The sequence below is a fragment of the Mchenga conophoros genome, linkage group LG8, assembly GCF_057382185.1.
Source record: "Mchenga conophoros isolate Kocher_MC1m ecotype Shallow Benthic linkage group LG8, M_conophoros_male_GT1.1, whole genome shotgun sequence".
Classification (NCBI taxonomy): domain Eukaryota; kingdom Metazoa; phylum Chordata; class Actinopteri; order Cichliformes; family Cichlidae; genus Mchenga; species Mchenga conophoros.
Genome location: NC_140533.1, coordinates 18,240,537 through 18,256,513, shown reverse-complemented (window position 1 = coordinate 18,256,513; position 15,977 = coordinate 18,240,537). Strand labels below are relative to the sequence as shown.

Below are 15,977 nucleotides of genomic sequence, written 5' to 3'. Positions count from 1 at the left end.
GAGCCAAAGTGTGAAAACGGGTGTAGGTCACAAGCAACCAAGGATTCGGGTGAGCTCATTGTGAAACCTAGTCCCAACCTATCATGTGATTTCCTGAGGTCAAATGGCCCAAGATGTGAGTGGGCGTTACGGCTTCTGGGAAGGTATCTCAACACTGGATTATAGATGTCACACAGTTGGTGCCCTATGCCACCACCTCTGTTCAAAGATGGTCATTCACAGTGGACATAGATGTAACGGAGCAGTCTGTATCTGCAGTGAATTTGGCTGTGTGGAAAAATTGATTTTGCAAAACATTCGGACTCCGGTAGACGCATGAGAGAGAGGTACTTGAGGTCAGTATCTTGCACAAGGATATTTGGCATGTAGATTAAAGCATCCCATCACCAACCTGGTAGGTGACCTGCACTACAGCACCCCCGACACTAACTAAATCAGATTTCAAGTTCATAACTTATCAAAGCAGTTGCCATTTGGTGGCAACTCCTTTATTGACAGAAGACATGACATATCATGTCAATCTTACGGTTAATGAGCAAAGAATGTCAGGAGTGGGATTTGAACCCACGCCTCTAGGAGAGACTGCGACCTGAACGCAGCGCCTTAGACCGCTCGGCCATCCTGACACATTTGCACTTGTTGATACAGAATCCACATGACAGGCTAGCAGATCAAGACACCTTTACAACTGATCAGATTGGCAGACTATTACACCTCTTCTTTACCAACACATATTCAGCTGAGATTCAAGAAGTCACTTTGATGAGTGGTGAGACTTTTCTTCAACTATCTGATAAATGAACGTGACCAAGTTGCAGTACAGAAAGGAACTGACTTCTACTTCACATCTAAAGCACATTTGTGAGATTTGAGGTTTAGAGCTATGTATTTTTGCAGGCTGAGATCCAGTTGGTGAAGGAACTTGTAATGGATGTCTGTGAAGGTTCTGTCATCCAGGTCATTGTAGTCTAAGGAGCTTGGAAACTTCTTTAAACTTCTTTAAGTTGCTTGAAGACGTTTCACCTCTCATCCGAGAAATTTCTTCAGTTCTAGGGTCAAATGGTGGAGTGTCTCAGATTTAAGGCCTGTGGGAGTGTCTGCCCAAGAGGGACTATGGACCCTCTAATGATCCTCTCCCTAATGACACGAGCCAAAGTGTGAAAACGGGTGTAGGTCACAAGCAACCAAGGATTCGGGTGAGCTCATTGTGAAACCTAGCCCCAACCTATCATGTGATTTCCTGAGGTCAAATGGCCCAAGATGTGAGTGGGCGTTACGGCTTCTGGGAAGGTATCTCAACACTGGATTATAGATGTCACACAGTTGGTGCCCTATGCCACCACCTCTGTTCAAAGATGGTCATTCACAGTGGACATAGATGTAACGGAGCAGTCTGTATCTGCAGTGAATTTGGCTGTGTGGAAAAATTGATTTTGCAAAACATTCGGACTCCGGTAGACGCATGAGAGAGAGGTACTTGAGGTCAGTATCTTGCACAAGGATATTTGGCATGTAGATTAAAGCATCCCATCACCAACCTGGTAGGTGACCTGCACTACAGCACCCCCGACACTAACTAAATCAGATTTCAAGTTCATAACTTATCAAAGGAGTTGCCATTTGGTGGCAACTCCTTTATTGACAGAAGACATATCACGTCAATCTTACGGTTAATGAGCAAGGAATGTCAGGAGTGGGATTTGAACCCACGCCTCCAGGAGAGACTGCGACCTGAACGCAGCGCCTTAGACCGCTCGGCCATCCTGACACATTTGCACTTGTTGATACAGAATCCACATGACAGGCTAGCAGATCAAGACACCTTTACAACTGATCAGATTGGCAGACTATTACACCTCTTCTTTACCAACACATATTCAGCTGAGATTCAAGAAGTCACTTTGATGAGTGGTGAGACTTTTCTTCAACTATCTGATAAATGAACGTGACCAAGTTGCAGTACAGAAAGGAACTGACTTCTACTTCACATCTAAAGCACATTTGTGAGATTTGAGGTTTAGAGCTATGTATTTTTGCAGGCTGAGATCCAGTTGGTGAAGGAACTTGTAATGGATGTCTGTGAAGGTTCTGTCATCCAGGTCATTGTAGTCTAAGGAGCTTGGAAACTTCTTTAAACTTCTTTAAGTTGCTTGAAGACGTTTCACCTCTCATCCGAGAAATTTCTTCAGTTCTAGGGTCAAATGGTGGAGTGTCTCAGATTTAAGGCCTGTGGGAGTGTCTGCCCAAGAGGGACTATGGACCCTCTAATGATCCTCTCCCTAATGACACGAGCCAAAGTGTGAAAACGGGTGTAGGTCACAAGCAACCAAGGATTCGGGTGAGCTCATTGTGAAACCTAGCCCCAACCTATCATGTGATTTCCTGAGGTCAAATGGCCCAAGATGTGAGTGGGCGTTACGGCTTCTGGGAAGGTATCTCAACACTGGATTATAGATGTCAGACAGTTGGTGCCCTATGCCACCACCTCTGTTCAAAGATGGTCATTCACAGTGGACATAGATGTAACAGAGCAGTCTGTATCTGCAGTGAATTTGGCTGTGTGGAAAAATTGATTTCGCAAAACATTCGGACTCCGGTAGACGCATGAGAGAGAGGTACTTGAGGTCAATATCTTGCACAAGGATATTTGGCATGTAGATTAAAGCATCCCATCACCAACCTGGTAGGTGACCTGCACTACAGCACCCCCGACACTAACTAAATCAGATTTCAAGTTCATAACTTATCAAAGCAGTTGCCATTTGGTGGCAACTCCTTTATTGACAGAAGACATGACATATCATGTCAATCTTACGGTTAATGAGCAAAGAATGTCAGGAGTGGGATTTGAACCCACGCCTCTAGGAGAGACTGCGACCTGAACGCAGCGCCTTAGACCGCTCGGCCATCCTGACACATTTGCACTTGTTGATACAGAATCCACATGACAGGCTAGCAGATCAAGACACCTTTACAACTGATCAGATTGGCAGACTATTACACCTCTTCTTTACCAACACATATTCAGCTGAGATTCAAGAAGTCACTTTGATGAGTGGTGAGACTTTTCTTCAACTATCTGATAAATGAACGTGACCAAGTTGCAGTACAGAAAGGAACTGACTTCTACTTCACATCTAAAGCACATTTGTGAGATTTGAGGTTTAGAGCTATGTATTTTTGCAGGCTGAGATCCAGTTGGTGAAGGAACTTGTAATGGATGTCTGTGAAGGTTCTGTCATCCAGGTCATTGTAGTCTAAGGAGCTTGGAAACTTCTTTAAACTTCTTTAAGTTGCTTGAAGACGTTTCACCTCTCATCCGAGAAATTTCTTCAGTTCTAGGGTCAAATGGTGGAGTGTCTCAGATTTAAGGCCTGTGGGAGTGTCTGCCCAAGAGGGACTATGGACCCTCTAATGATCCTCTCCCTAATGACACGAGCCAAAGTGTGAAAACGGGTGTAGGTCACAAGCAACCAAGGATTCGGGTGAGCTCATTGTGAAACCTAGCCCCAACCTATCATGTGATTTCCTGAGGTCAAATGGCCCAAGATGTGAGTGGGCGTTACGGCTTCTGGGAAGGTATCTCAACACTGGATTATAGATGTCACACAGTTGGTGCCCTATGCCACCACCTCTGTTCAAAGATGGTCATTCACAGTGGACATAGATGTAACGGAGCAGTCTGTATCTGCAGTGAATTTGGCTGTGTGGAAAAATTGATTTTGCAAAACATTCGGACTCCGGTAGACGCATGAGAGAGAGGTACTTGAGGTCAGTATCTTGCACAAGGATATTTGGCATGTAGATTAAAGCATCCCATCACCAACCTGGTAGGTGACCTGCACTACAGAAACCCTGACACTAACTAAATCAGATTTCAAGTTCATAACTTATCAAAGCAGTTGCCATTTGGTGGCAACTCCTTTATTGACAGAAGACATGACATATCATGTCAATCTTACGGTTAATGAGCAAAGAATATCAGGAGTGGGATTTGAACCCACGCCTCTAGGAGAGACTGCGACCTGAACGCAGCGCCTTAGACCGCTCGGCCATCCTGACACATTTGCACTTGTTGATACAGAATCCACATGACAGGCTAGCAGATCAAGACACCTTTACAACTGATCAGATTGGCAGACTATTACACCTCTTCTTTACCAACACATATTCAGCTGAGATTCAAGAAGTCACTTTGATGAGTGGTGAGACTTTTCTTCAACTATCTGATAAATGAACGTGACCAAGTTGCAGTACAGAAAGGAACTGACTTCTACTTCACATCTAAAGCACATTTGTGAGATTTGAGGTTTAGAGCTATGTATTTTTGCAGGCTGAGATCCAGTTGGTGAAGGAACTTGTAATGGATATCTGTGAAGGTTCTGTCATCCAGGTCATTGTAGTCTAAGGAGCTTGGAAACTTCTTTAAACTTCTTTAAGTTGCTTGAAGACGTTTCACCTCTCATCCGAGAAATTTCTTCAGTTCTAGGGTCAAATGGTGGAGTGTCTCAGATTTAAGGCCTGTGGGAGTGTCTGCCCAAGAGGGACTATGGACCCTCTAATGATCCTCTCCCTAATGACACGAGCCAAAGTGTGAAAACGGGTGTAGGTCACAAGCAACCAAGGATTCGGGTGAGCTCATTGTGAAACCTAGCCCCAACCTATCATGTGATTTCCTGAGGTCAAATGGCCCAAGATGTGAGTGGGCGTTACGGCTTCTGGGAAGGTATCTCAACACTGGATTATAGATGTCAGACAGTTGGTGCCCTATGCCACCACCTCTGTTCAAAGATGGTCATTCACAGTGGACATAGATGTAACGGAGCAGTCTGTATCTGCAGTGAATTTGGCTGTGTGGAAAAATTGATTTCGCAAAACATTCGGACTCCGGTAGACGCATGAGAGAGAGGTACTTGAGGTCAATATCTTGCACAAGGATATTTGGCATGTAGATTAAAGCATCCCATCACCAACCTGGTAGGTGACCTGCACTACAGCACCCCCGACACTAACTAAATCAGATTTCAAGTTCATAACTTATCAAAGCAGTTGCCATTTGGGGTAATTGAGGTAAATGGTGCTCGACCAATATTAAGGAGGTGCCTGGTGATGAAATCTTCTCTAAGACCCACAGGCACATCTGGAACTCTACAAGAGGAATAGAGATTTGGAATAATTGAGGTAAATGGTCGTCGATCAATATTAAGGAGGTGCCTGGAGATAAAAGCTTCTCTAAGGCCCACTGGCACATCTGGAACTCTACAAGAGGAATAGAGATTTGAAACATTTGTTTGAACTCTGGAAGAAATAGTTTCTTCTTCCTTTGTTTGAAGACTGCCTGGGACAACATTTTGTTCATTATCTTCGGGTCCGTTATCTGAAGGTTCAGGAAGAATGGCATTTAATAAATCAGTGTTGTAACTCTCGCTGGCTGAAGACTTTTCATCTTCAGCGTTGTTCATATTAACACTGGTTGTAGGAATCTTAGTTGTTTCACTGGAGGATGACTGTTCGTATTCAAAGTTGTTTACAGAAACACTCGGTGAAGGAACCTCAGTTGTTTCAGAGGTGGGTGACTTTTCCGTTTCACTAGTGGGTGAGGTAAATGGTGCTCGACCAATATTAAAAATGTGCCTGGTGACAAAAATGACTCCTCGCCCAACCGACTCAACTGGAGCTGTAATAATGGAAGACAGAGCTGAAAGATTTGTTTGAACTCTGGAAAAAAAAGTTTCTTTGTCTTCTCTTTGAAAACTTCCTTGGTCAGCGTTTTGTTCATTCTCTTCAGATTTGTTCATATCTGAAGGTTTGGGGAGGACGCCATTGAATAAATCAGTGCTGTAATTCTCACTGGTGGGAGACTCTTCATGTTCAAAGTTGTTTATACTGGTTTTAGGAGCCTCATCTATTTCAGAGGTGGTTGCCTGTTCATTTTCATAGGCATTTACAGAAACACTGGTTTTAGGAACCTCAGACTGTTCATCTCTGGAAATAGATATCGGTAAGAAGAACCCATCAGGCTCTAAATAATATCTGTCAAGCTCCTCAAAGCCATCAGTGTCTGAAGAATTTGTATGACTGAAGACTGAGCGCCATATATTTGCAGACGACTATCGATTCAACGTTAAAACACTAGGTGCAGTAAAGTAGAGTGCCTTACCTTGGGGGTATTTATGAGCTCACGTTCTAAGACTTCAAAGGCATACGGGCCGTGACATCACAAAACGTCTTGAACCTTCACCTCCCTGAACGTTAGTATTAACCATTAAGCTAACCTTAATATTAACCTGCTGTTATCAGGAATGGCAACCCAGACAGGAAAAAACTCGGGGTGCAACCGCACTTGGGATACAGCCCCGCTGTCTCACCGTCGGGCACCGGCGGGCCCGCGACAATTAACAAACAACACACTCTCCTTTTTTTTATTATTTACTTTTTGTTTTCAAGTTTTACGGCTTGCTCTTACATAGAAAGCTCCGGACTGAACAACAGCGCTTGTCTAAAGAGCCATCCTGTTAACGTGGAGTGAAATTATACTAGTCGAAGGTATTAAAGGTAACTTCTTTGTATTTTTATTTACAAATGTAAGATGGTGGGAAGCCGAGTTAGATTAAAGCACATTGGCTACTAGCATATTAGCTAAATAAATAACGGAGGCTTGTATTTTTTGTATATACTTCTATGGTGCTGTAACCAATGACTGTATACAGTCATTGGCTGTAACCCAGTGTTAAGTTACTTGTTTAGCTAAACAAATAACGGAGGACTTAACGGCAGCGACTTTGTCGCTACATCTAGCGAGTTTTCAGACCCCCTTATTGACTTTTTTCTCTAAAAAGCAACAAATCTGGTGACTTTTTCTGGTGTTATTGGAGTCTTATTACGACTTTTTTGACGTGAAAGCACGTATCGCTCTTACAAGCAGCGGGAGCTGCCGTGGGCACCTCGCCCGTGCCAAAGCACTCACAGGCGGCGGTCCTAACGCAGCAGTTGCCCCCAGCTGCTGTCAGAGCAGGTGTTTACACCTACGCGTCCAAACTGCAAATTAATTGCGCATGAGCGAAGCCGCTGCTCCCGCACTGACTATAACGCAGGTCGGGAGAAGCGGTAGTTGTACATTGCTTTGTTTAAAATAAATCAATGCACTAAAATACACCATTCCAATCATCTGTTCAACCTGAGCCTGTCGCTGGGGAAAAATCCACAGCTGTGGAAGACCTCCTGTGTGGTACTGGTACCAAAGACCTCCCATCCTAAGGACCTCAGCAGCTTCAGGTAGGTAGCCCTGACATCACATCTGATGAAAACCCTCCAGAGGCTGCTTCTAAGCCATCTGCACCCCCTGGTGAGGTCTTCATTGGATCCGCTGCAGTTTTCTTACCAGCTTGGCATTGGGGTGGAGGACGCCATCATCTACCTCCTGCACCGAGCTCTGACTTACCTGGAGAAGCCTGGAAGCACTGTAAGGATCATGTTCTTTGATTTCTCCAGTGCTTTCAACACCAGCCAGCCACGACTTCTGAGGGACAAGCTGGAGCTATCGGGAGTGGACCACCACATGTCCCAGTGGATACTGGACTACCTCACAGAACACCCACAGTATGTGAGGACACAGGGCTGTGTCTCTGATACGCTGGTCTGCAGTATGAAGGCCCCACAGGGAACTGTGCTAGCCACTTACAGAAGTTCTCTGACGACTGCCATAGCTGGCCTCATCACAGGTGAGGACGACTCAGAGTACAGACAGTACACTCTGGACTTTGCGGACTGGTGCCAGCAGAACCACCTGCTGATCAATGCCGGGAAAACCAAGGAGTTGGTGGTGGACTTCCGGAGACGCAGACCCACCACACTGACACCGGTGAACATCCAGGGAGTGGACATTGAGATAGTGGACTCTTATAGTGTTAAAAGTCTGCTTGTTTACTGTAGCTGTTTTATACTACGTTACCCATGATGCACCTCGGTATCTGTACTTCCGGTTGGGAACGTGTTCAGCGCAGTTCTGCACAGATGAGAGGGGTGTCGGTGGAGTAACGTATTTACTTGCATTCCCGTGTGAGTTAATACTGTGTGCGTGCTTACCATGTGAGTATTGTAAGATGAGAGTGATGCTTGTTTGACTTTATTTGTGTAATTTGCTACGTAAGAAGCTAGTCCCGTTGCTATCGCTAAGATGCGTTTTTTTGGCCTACTACAGGCAGCCTTGTGTTCAGCCCATATTTCATTCCATATACGACTTACTGTCAAGCATTGTGGTTGTAGGTGGATGTAACTATTTACTATGTTTATTCTCTGAATCGTTGTAATCTGCAGAGGTCTGGTTTGCCAATGTATATACGAGCCAGAAATTCATTTATGGTCTTAGGGTGCCATCTAGTGGCCATGAGGTTATGGCAGATTGTATAACATTACGCTGGAAACCCACAGTACTGTATAAGGGGTACACTGCTATCCATAGTGGTTAATACAAATGTTTGTTCTTTCTGTTTACAGATGACCACACACACCCATATACATACTCACACCCCCTTTACCTGCATGTGAATACTGTGATGCAATTGCCTCCCTACCGTAATGAGGTGGCAGATGACATCAACAGGATGTACAGCGTTGTACATCCTGTTGATGTCATCTGCCACCTCCTTATTAAAGTTATTTGAACTACATCACTGTGGAGTACCATTCCTTCTGACCGAGGAGGACTCAGTTGAAGCGTGATCGGCAATCAGTGCAAACATACATTACATATAGGTACCTGGGTGTTCACCTGAATAATAAACTAGACTGGAGCCACAACACTGATGCTCTCTACAGGAAGGGACAGACCAGACTCTACCTGCTGAGGCGGCTGAGGTCATTTGGAGTCCAGCTAGCGCTTTTAAAGACCTTCTATGACTCTGTGGTGGCATCTGTCATTTTTTACAGTGTTATATGTTGGAGCAGCAGTTTATCGGCAGCTGAGAGGAAGAGGTTGGATAAACTCATTTGGAAGACCAGCTCTGTTCTGGGACCCAGTGCAGTTGGTGGGAGACAGAAGGACTCTGGCCAAAATAACATCTCTGATGGACAGAGTCTCCCACCCCATGCATGTAAATGTTGCTGAACTGCAGAGCTCCTTCAGTGACAGACTGCTACATCCTAGATGCATGAAGGAGCGTTTCCGCAGGTCCTTCCTCCCTGCAGCTGTCAGACTGTACAATCAAAACTGCTCCCAACAAACATAGAGTTTTACATCAGCGCTGTAACTTGCTCTATTTTATCAACCCATTCACACTATAAGCAGGGTTTGCCTCTTATCTGTATTTAATTTTATTTAATTTAATAACGGTACAGTACTCTGTTTTTGGTAACCATTGTCCTTGATGTAAATATGTAAAAATTGTGTATGTTTCTGTTCTGTGTCTTGTGTACTGTTTGTTTGTATGTGTCTTTCTTGCTGCTGTTACACCCAAATTTCCCCTTGTGGGACAATTAAAGGATTATTCTATTCTATTCTATTCTATTCTATTCTATTGCTAACTTAGAAATCGGATGTCCTTGCAGAGCCTTACCTCCATCTTCTACATCCAAAATCGACTGAAGCTGTCTGGTGATGCTTGCTATGTCCATTTTTGATTAATGTAGTTTGTTAACAACGTTAAGTCCGGATAAAGAAATTTAATGTGTGGTTTTAAATATATACTAAATGGTTTTAGGGTGTTTTTACTGACTTTATGTCTCTTCCATGATGTTATTTCTCTCTCCTACAGGGTCCTTTATAATTACATGACCAATTATGCAAATTAGGCGATGACGTCATCTAGCGACTGAGTCCTCCAGCTTCACTGTTTATATTATGCTAACATAGCTGTGTCGCTAGCGATCACATAGCACAGGGGTGTCAAACTCAAATACACAGTGGGCCAAAATTCAAAAATGGAACAAAGTCGCGGGCTAACGTTAATATTTATTTAAAAAAATACTTCCTCCAGATATAAGAATGAATCTTTTCTTATGAACTCAAACACGTTTTGCTGAAAAACTGAATATGGAACAAGCAAAGCTTAATACTAAACAATATATATATTAGCTGTGTAATACCAGTAGGCCAGCTCTGATAGTAATTTGGCATGGCTTCGCGGGCCAAATGTAATTAAGCTGCGGGCCAAATTTGGCCCACGGGCCAGAGTTTGACACCTATGACATAGCACATCATTATATACCAGCTAACCAAACTTCAGTAACCCCACAAACCTCACTGCTGTTTACGTTCCTGTACGACGTTGGGCACTGGAACCAGCAGGAGGCAGACACCTGACATTGGGGTGTCATCCCAGGGTCCTTTTTTTGTATATTTTTTGTGTAACATATCTGACATACATAAGCACGTTAGACTGAAAGATGCAAAATCCTGACAGTCAGAAAATGCTGTTTTATGCTGAAGCACAGATAAGACATTTTTGAAAATCATGGACTTCTTCACAGTTTTCTGAAACTATTTTACAGTGTGTAGGTGTGCCCCCCTTCCCCCATGTGACTGTTTCAGGGACTGAAACAGTGGTGGCTGTTTGGAAGAATCTAAAATATAAAACAGTTTTTTGTTTACTACATAGTTCTATATGTGTTCATTCATAGTTTGATGCCTTAAGTGAGAATCTACAATGTAAATAGCCATGAAAATAAAGAAAAACATTAAATGAGGTGTGGTCAAACTTTTGACTGGTAGTATAGATGTCCACAAACCCTCACACTTCCGTGTTTTATGTAAGAAATATTTAATAAGAATCGAACTTGCAGATTGATTGTCTTTGTTGTGCAATCACAACCACGGACGCTATAGCATTATCCAGGCAGTGGTGCTACATTTAAAGCAAAAACAGATAAATAAAATATAAGTTGTTGTTTTTTTTTGTTGGTATTTCCAGGTTTATTACGTCATGATTTAGTCAAACCAATCAGCGTCTAGTTCTGACCCAAATACGGAAGCAGCACAGACAGCGGCGAAAGTAAAAGTTGACATGCTTTCTTGGGCGTGGAAATGCAGTCCAAAGGCTTTTTATAGACATTAATTATTATAACCACGGGGACGTCACATCTTATTTAATGCTCAAGATGTCTTCCTCTTGGTTTCGCGTTGCACTTCCGCTTTGTTTTGCGGTTTCATCGGTCGCCCTGGCCATCAGCGGACAGATTCCCGGTAAGCGGTGAATGAGTGCGCGAAATAGCGAAATAAAAACCATCTTGTCTCGACAGGATTGCGCACTTTCACGGTAGACTGCGTACTCTTGTTTGTAAATGAGAAGAAAAGTAACGGTCTAATGCTGACTAACAGCGCCCCACCTGGCTCCTCTGTGTTTTTGTGTGTCTTGTGTAACAGCCATGCCGACCCCTCTCCCCGCTGTCATCGGTTTGTGCTCTGTGGCCGGGATGGCATTAATCTTGAAGATAAAGGTTGAAAACCGGACGTTAAGCAGCCTTCTGAGCCAGCATGTAGCGGTGAAGGTTGTAGGCTGGCTGGGCAGGCGGCAGAGAAGGAAACTTGAAGCAGACACACTCAAAGTCAAAGAAGTCCAACAGGAGACTCTGCTGAAGCGCTTGCGTAAAAGCGCAGATACGTATTATGGAAGACAGTACGACTTCAGCTCAATAAAAGGTAAGCAGCGAAGTAGATGGCGTTAGTTTAGCAAGCAGGTAGTGTGAAGACATTTGTGCTTATTCAGTGTTAACGCTTGGGAAGACCGGGGTGACACATTAAAGGAAAAAACTCGTGCCACCAGCTGCCACCAGACCCCAGAGTCCTTAAATAACGGCAACAAATCACAATTTCATATTGATTTGATTCCTATTTTAAACGTGTTGCTTTCCAAATATAATCAAAGCTGCATTTATCTGTTCACAATTTTTATTGTTTTGTGAGCAAGTCAAGCTTTTTTAAAATTTCTTTTTATTTTGTTTTAAACCTGTGTCATCAAATTTATTGTTTTCAATGAACAAATGTCCCCGAGACATTTTCAGCGTACAGGTGACTGAAACAGCATTTCATGCATTGAGTGGAATTTGGCTCGTTTTGTAGACTTAACTCCATGTGCTGATTTGTTATTTAGTTGTGCCAAAGGGTTTCCAAATGAATTCATTTTATGTTATTACAGTAATATTTGTAGGAAATATTGGAGGGAAGAATAATAATACTGTAAGTCAAAATCTGTTTATTTTTCTCATGTTTTTTTCATTTTTTTGTCAGATAATTGACACTGAAAACACATGTAGCCTGTACACCTGTAGCCAGATGCAATCAAATACAACTACCATCATTTATGTTTATATGTGTATTATTAACGTTACATTCATATTTTTTTTAGTATCACTCCTTTCATTCCTGTACTACAACACCTTTAGTATAGATGTAAAAAGTACTACACTATTTCTATGATCATCTGAGATGAAAATTATCCTGACTACCACAGAGTTAAGATGCTTCCTTGTGACTTTCTCTTTCTCTTCCCCTCCACAATTTCATTGCTTCACTTAAATAGTTTTGATATAGAAGCTGCTGCGTGCTGTGTGTCTTGCTGGAGTGTGCATTTACTTGTGTCCATGGTTCACCTGCCTATGCCCTGTGCACATATAGCAGCAGTATCATATAGTCTGTGGATGAGAATGTGGTTTCTGAGAGTACCACCAACTCATTTCTGCTTGTTGTAATGTTGCTGTTTAAACTATTCACAGCAGGCCAGGGTATTAAATGACCCTGAGTATACTGGGAAATGTCCCAGTGTTCCTGATGGGCACGGACAATGCAGCAGGTCCTGAGAATTGCGATGCTGAAATTGGGGACTGTTTGATACTTGTGCTTAAAATAAGCTCAAATGATGAAAGATAAATTAGAGGTGTCAATACAGTTTTGATTTAAATCATGAAATCTGTTTATTTTCTAGATATTAAAGAATTTCAGGCATACCATCCTATTACTACATACACGCACTATCAAGACCTAATCAACCGCATCGCAGCTGGAGAAGAGAAGCTCATCATTGCAGAGAAGCCATTAATTCTGGCCATGACCTCCGGGACATCAGGATCCAGTGCCATGCTGCTCAGCACTAAGGACACCAACACTGAGTTCTTCCTGCAGGTGAAGTCACTGCTTGATGATGATGATGACTGTGTAGCCCATGCGCTGCGCAAGGAAATTTTACTAATAATACTCGCTGTGTGTTTCCATCAGGGAGTGACTGTGTGCTTAGATGCCATGCAGCAGGCATTCCCTGAGACCAAGAGCCTTCAACGCACCACCAAGTTCTTTTACACTCCTACTTTTCGGCAGTCTGAGGCTGGAATTCCCATCGGACCAAACTCCTCGACACCAGCCTCCTCACGCCACATCCTAAACCTGTACACGACTCCAGCACCTGCCTTCAAGGTACAATCAGCAAGCCTAACAAGTGGTCAGCCTTTGTGTGACCGATTCGGTAATAAAATCTTATGTTTCTTCAGGTTCCCGGTGAGAAGGACACGCTCTATTTGCATCTTCTTTTTGCGCTGAAAGATCCTAATGTGGGAACTCTGGAGTCCAACTTCGCCTCCACAGTTTTCTATGCCTTCAGTGCCCTACAGGTACCCAGTTGTTTGTCAGGAATGAGTTACTTTTGTTGTTTTTGTGTTTTTCTTTCTTTTTTATGTGAGTAGAGGCATAAAAACAGGACTTAATGGGAAACCGTAAAGTATGTAAAGTAATTCATCCATTCCATCCTTCAAAGAAAAGCATTAGCAATGTTATTTCTTGTCTATTTTAAGAGACAACGTTTCATTGAGCAGTAGCAGGCTGTTGTTGTCCTTCACATGTGCCTCATTTCGTTCTCACTGGGACATCATTTAGTAAAACAAGATGAAATCTTGAGTCAGGTGTTTAGCTCCCACTGACTGATTAAAACATTTGTGTTAATTGCTTTATGAATAAAGGCTTGGGCAAGTCATTTCTCCCTAATATGCTCTCGATCTCATAGGAGCGTTGGCAGGAACTTGTGGAGGACATTGAACGGGGGAAAATCAGCACTGCTCTGTCTCTGGAGCCCAAAGTGAGGGCCAAGCTTGAAGCGCTAATGAAGCCAGACCCACAGAGAGCTGCCCAGCTCCGGGCCCACTTCCAGGACGGCTTCAGGGGGATTGCCAAGCGCCTGTGGCCTCATCTGAACCTGGTCCTGGCAGTGGACTCAGGCTCCAATCAGATCTACGGTGAAATGTTGAGGGAGAGTTACTGCAAAGGAGTGCCTTTCTACTCGCCCTTCTATGCTGCTACTGAAGGTAAGAGCCTTCATTTACATTTTTAAGCTGTTTAATTAAAAACCGTTGCAGTTGGGCATTTGTAGGGTTTCTATATGTGGATGAGGTCAGCATTTGCTCTCATTATCTGTGCCCCTGCAGGTTTAATTGGGGTGAACCTGTGGCCTCAGGAGTCAGAAAGACGTTACTTGCTGTGCCCTCGCTCAATGTTCTGCGAGTTCCTCCCAGAGAGCAGCCTGGATGAGGAGGCCCCTCACACTCTGCTGATGGAGGAGGTGAAGGAGGGAGAAAACTATGAGCTGCTTGTCACAAATGCTTCAGGACTTTACAGGTTCGATTTCATCTACAAACAAATATAAATAACTGCAGCTGTATGTTTACGTCCTCATGATTGTGATGGGTCACACTGCATTTTAACATGTTCTAAATCTGTTTAAGAATCAAATGGAAGAGTTCATGTTTGATATGTAACACTTTATTAGGTACACTTCACTACTTTTAGGTTGGACATCCTTTTTTCTTAATTCTTCACAGCAAAGATTCAACACGGTACTGGAAACATTCCAGAGAGAATTTGGTCAGTGTTGACATGATGGGAATCTCCCGTTCCACAAATGCTCTATTGGACTGAGACTTCTGTGACTGTGGAGGTCATCTGAGTACAATGAACTCATTGGTCAAGAAACCATTTTGAGACTTGATTGAGCTTTGTGACATGGTGTGGTATCCTACCGGAAGCAACCATCAGAAGATGGGTACACTGTGGTCATAAAGGGATGGACATGGTCAGCATCACTATTCAGTTGGAGGCTGTGGAGTTTAAAAGGATCTTGGTACCAAGGAAACAAAGAAAATATCCCTGACACCATTATGCTACCACCACCATCTGCCTGAACGATTGTTACAACAAGGCTTTCATGTTGTTTATGCCAAATTCTGATCCTCTCTCCAAATGGTGGAGCAAAAAATGAAACTCTAGGCAACTTTTTCCAATCTTGTCCAAATTTGGTGACCCTATGTGAATAATAGCCTCAGTTTCCTGTTCTTCAGAATCAGATTACTTGTGGGAATAAATGTGGATTACAGTTGCTCCAAGTCGGTAACAGTAACAGACTAAACAATACAGTATGTTACAGATTTTACAAATTTAAGAAACAGCACTAATATATACAAATCACTCAATTATAAATATCAAGAATTAACAGAGGTGATTCTAAATAAATATCAAGAATATTGCAGAGTATGAGTGGCAGCTGATGTGGTCTTCTGCTGCTGTACCCATCTGCTTCATAGTTCAATGCACTGTGATTATAGAAATGCTCTTCTTGATAATTTGGTTGCAACAAGTCATTATCTGAGTTTCTGTTGCCTTCCTATAGGCTCAACTCAGTCTGGCCACCCTCCTTTGAGCTCTGACATCAGCAAAGCATTTCTACCAGAGATCTGCCGCTCACTGGATATTTTCTCTTTTCCGTGCCATTCTCTGGAAACCCTAGACATGATTGTGTGGTGAAATCCCAGCAGACACCAACAACCATGCCACATTTAGTCACTTAGATCAACTTTCTGACCCATTTTAACACCTGGTATGAACTTCAGTGGGTTATCTTGACCATGGCTACATCTCTGTGTGCACCAAGTTTCTGAGTGGCTCATTAGATATTTGTGTTAATGAGCAGTTGAACAGGTGTACTTAACAAAGTTGCTAATGAGTG

The 15,977-nt window shown here is 43.1% G+C and overlaps 2 protein-coding genes and 4 non-coding genes across 8 annotated transcripts in view; 2 read left to right on the top strand and 4 right to left on the bottom strand.

The window, feature by feature from the left end:
- The window catches only part of ghdc (GH3 domain containing), a 51,150-nt gene that overhangs the window by 33,903 nt on the left and 1,270 nt on the right, over positions 1-15,977 (top strand). The window contains exons 1-7 of one of the 2 annotated variants that reach the window (XM_085284674.1): positions 10,976-11,179; positions 11,360-11,635; positions 12,918-13,114; positions 13,208-13,402; positions 13,477-13,596; positions 13,986-14,283; positions 14,404-14,593. In XM_085284674.1, the coding sequence (XP_085140800.1) occupies positions 11,086-11,179; positions 11,360-11,635; positions 12,918-13,114; positions 13,208-13,402; positions 13,477-13,596; positions 13,986-14,283; positions 14,404-14,593 (1,370 nt within the window). In that variant the 5' untranslated portion in view covers positions 10,976-11,085. Of the gene's footprint in view, positions 1-10,975; positions 11,180-11,359; positions 11,636-12,917; positions 13,115-13,207; positions 13,403-13,476; positions 13,597-13,985; positions 14,284-14,403; positions 14,594-15,977 lie in introns of those variants that run through there. The other variant, XM_085284675.1, reaches the window with a different exon arrangement.
- On the bottom strand, positions 544-626 carry trnal-cag (transfer RNA leucine (anticodon CAG)). The gene has a single exon. It is a non-coding gene; the product is annotated as a tRNA-Leu (tRNA).
- trnal-cag (transfer RNA leucine (anticodon CAG)) lies at positions 1,686-1,768 on the bottom strand. The gene has a single exon. It is a non-coding gene; the product is annotated as a tRNA-Leu (tRNA).
- trnal-cag (transfer RNA leucine (anticodon CAG)) lies at positions 2,833-2,915 on the bottom strand. Its single transcript has one exon. It is a non-coding gene; the product is annotated as a tRNA-Leu (tRNA).
- Positions 3,980-4,062, bottom strand: trnal-cag (transfer RNA leucine (anticodon CAG)). Its single transcript has one exon. It is a non-coding gene; the product is annotated as a tRNA-Leu (tRNA).
- Positions 6,926-10,694, top strand: LOC146568573 (uncharacterized). 2 transcript variants are annotated; one of them, XM_085283398.1, is made up of 2 exons: positions 6,926-8,088; positions 8,929-10,694. In XM_085283398.1, the coding sequence occupies exon 1, from the start codon at positions 7,301-7,303 to the stop codon at positions 7,955-7,957; it is 657 nt and encodes a 218-aa protein (XP_085139524.1). In that variant the 5' UTR covers positions 6,926-7,300; the 3' UTR covers positions 7,958-8,088; positions 8,929-10,694. The 2 variants fall into 2 exon arrangements, with proteins under 2 accessions (XP_085139524.1, XP_085139523.1); XM_085283397.1 differs by having other exon boundaries at positions 8,497-10,694.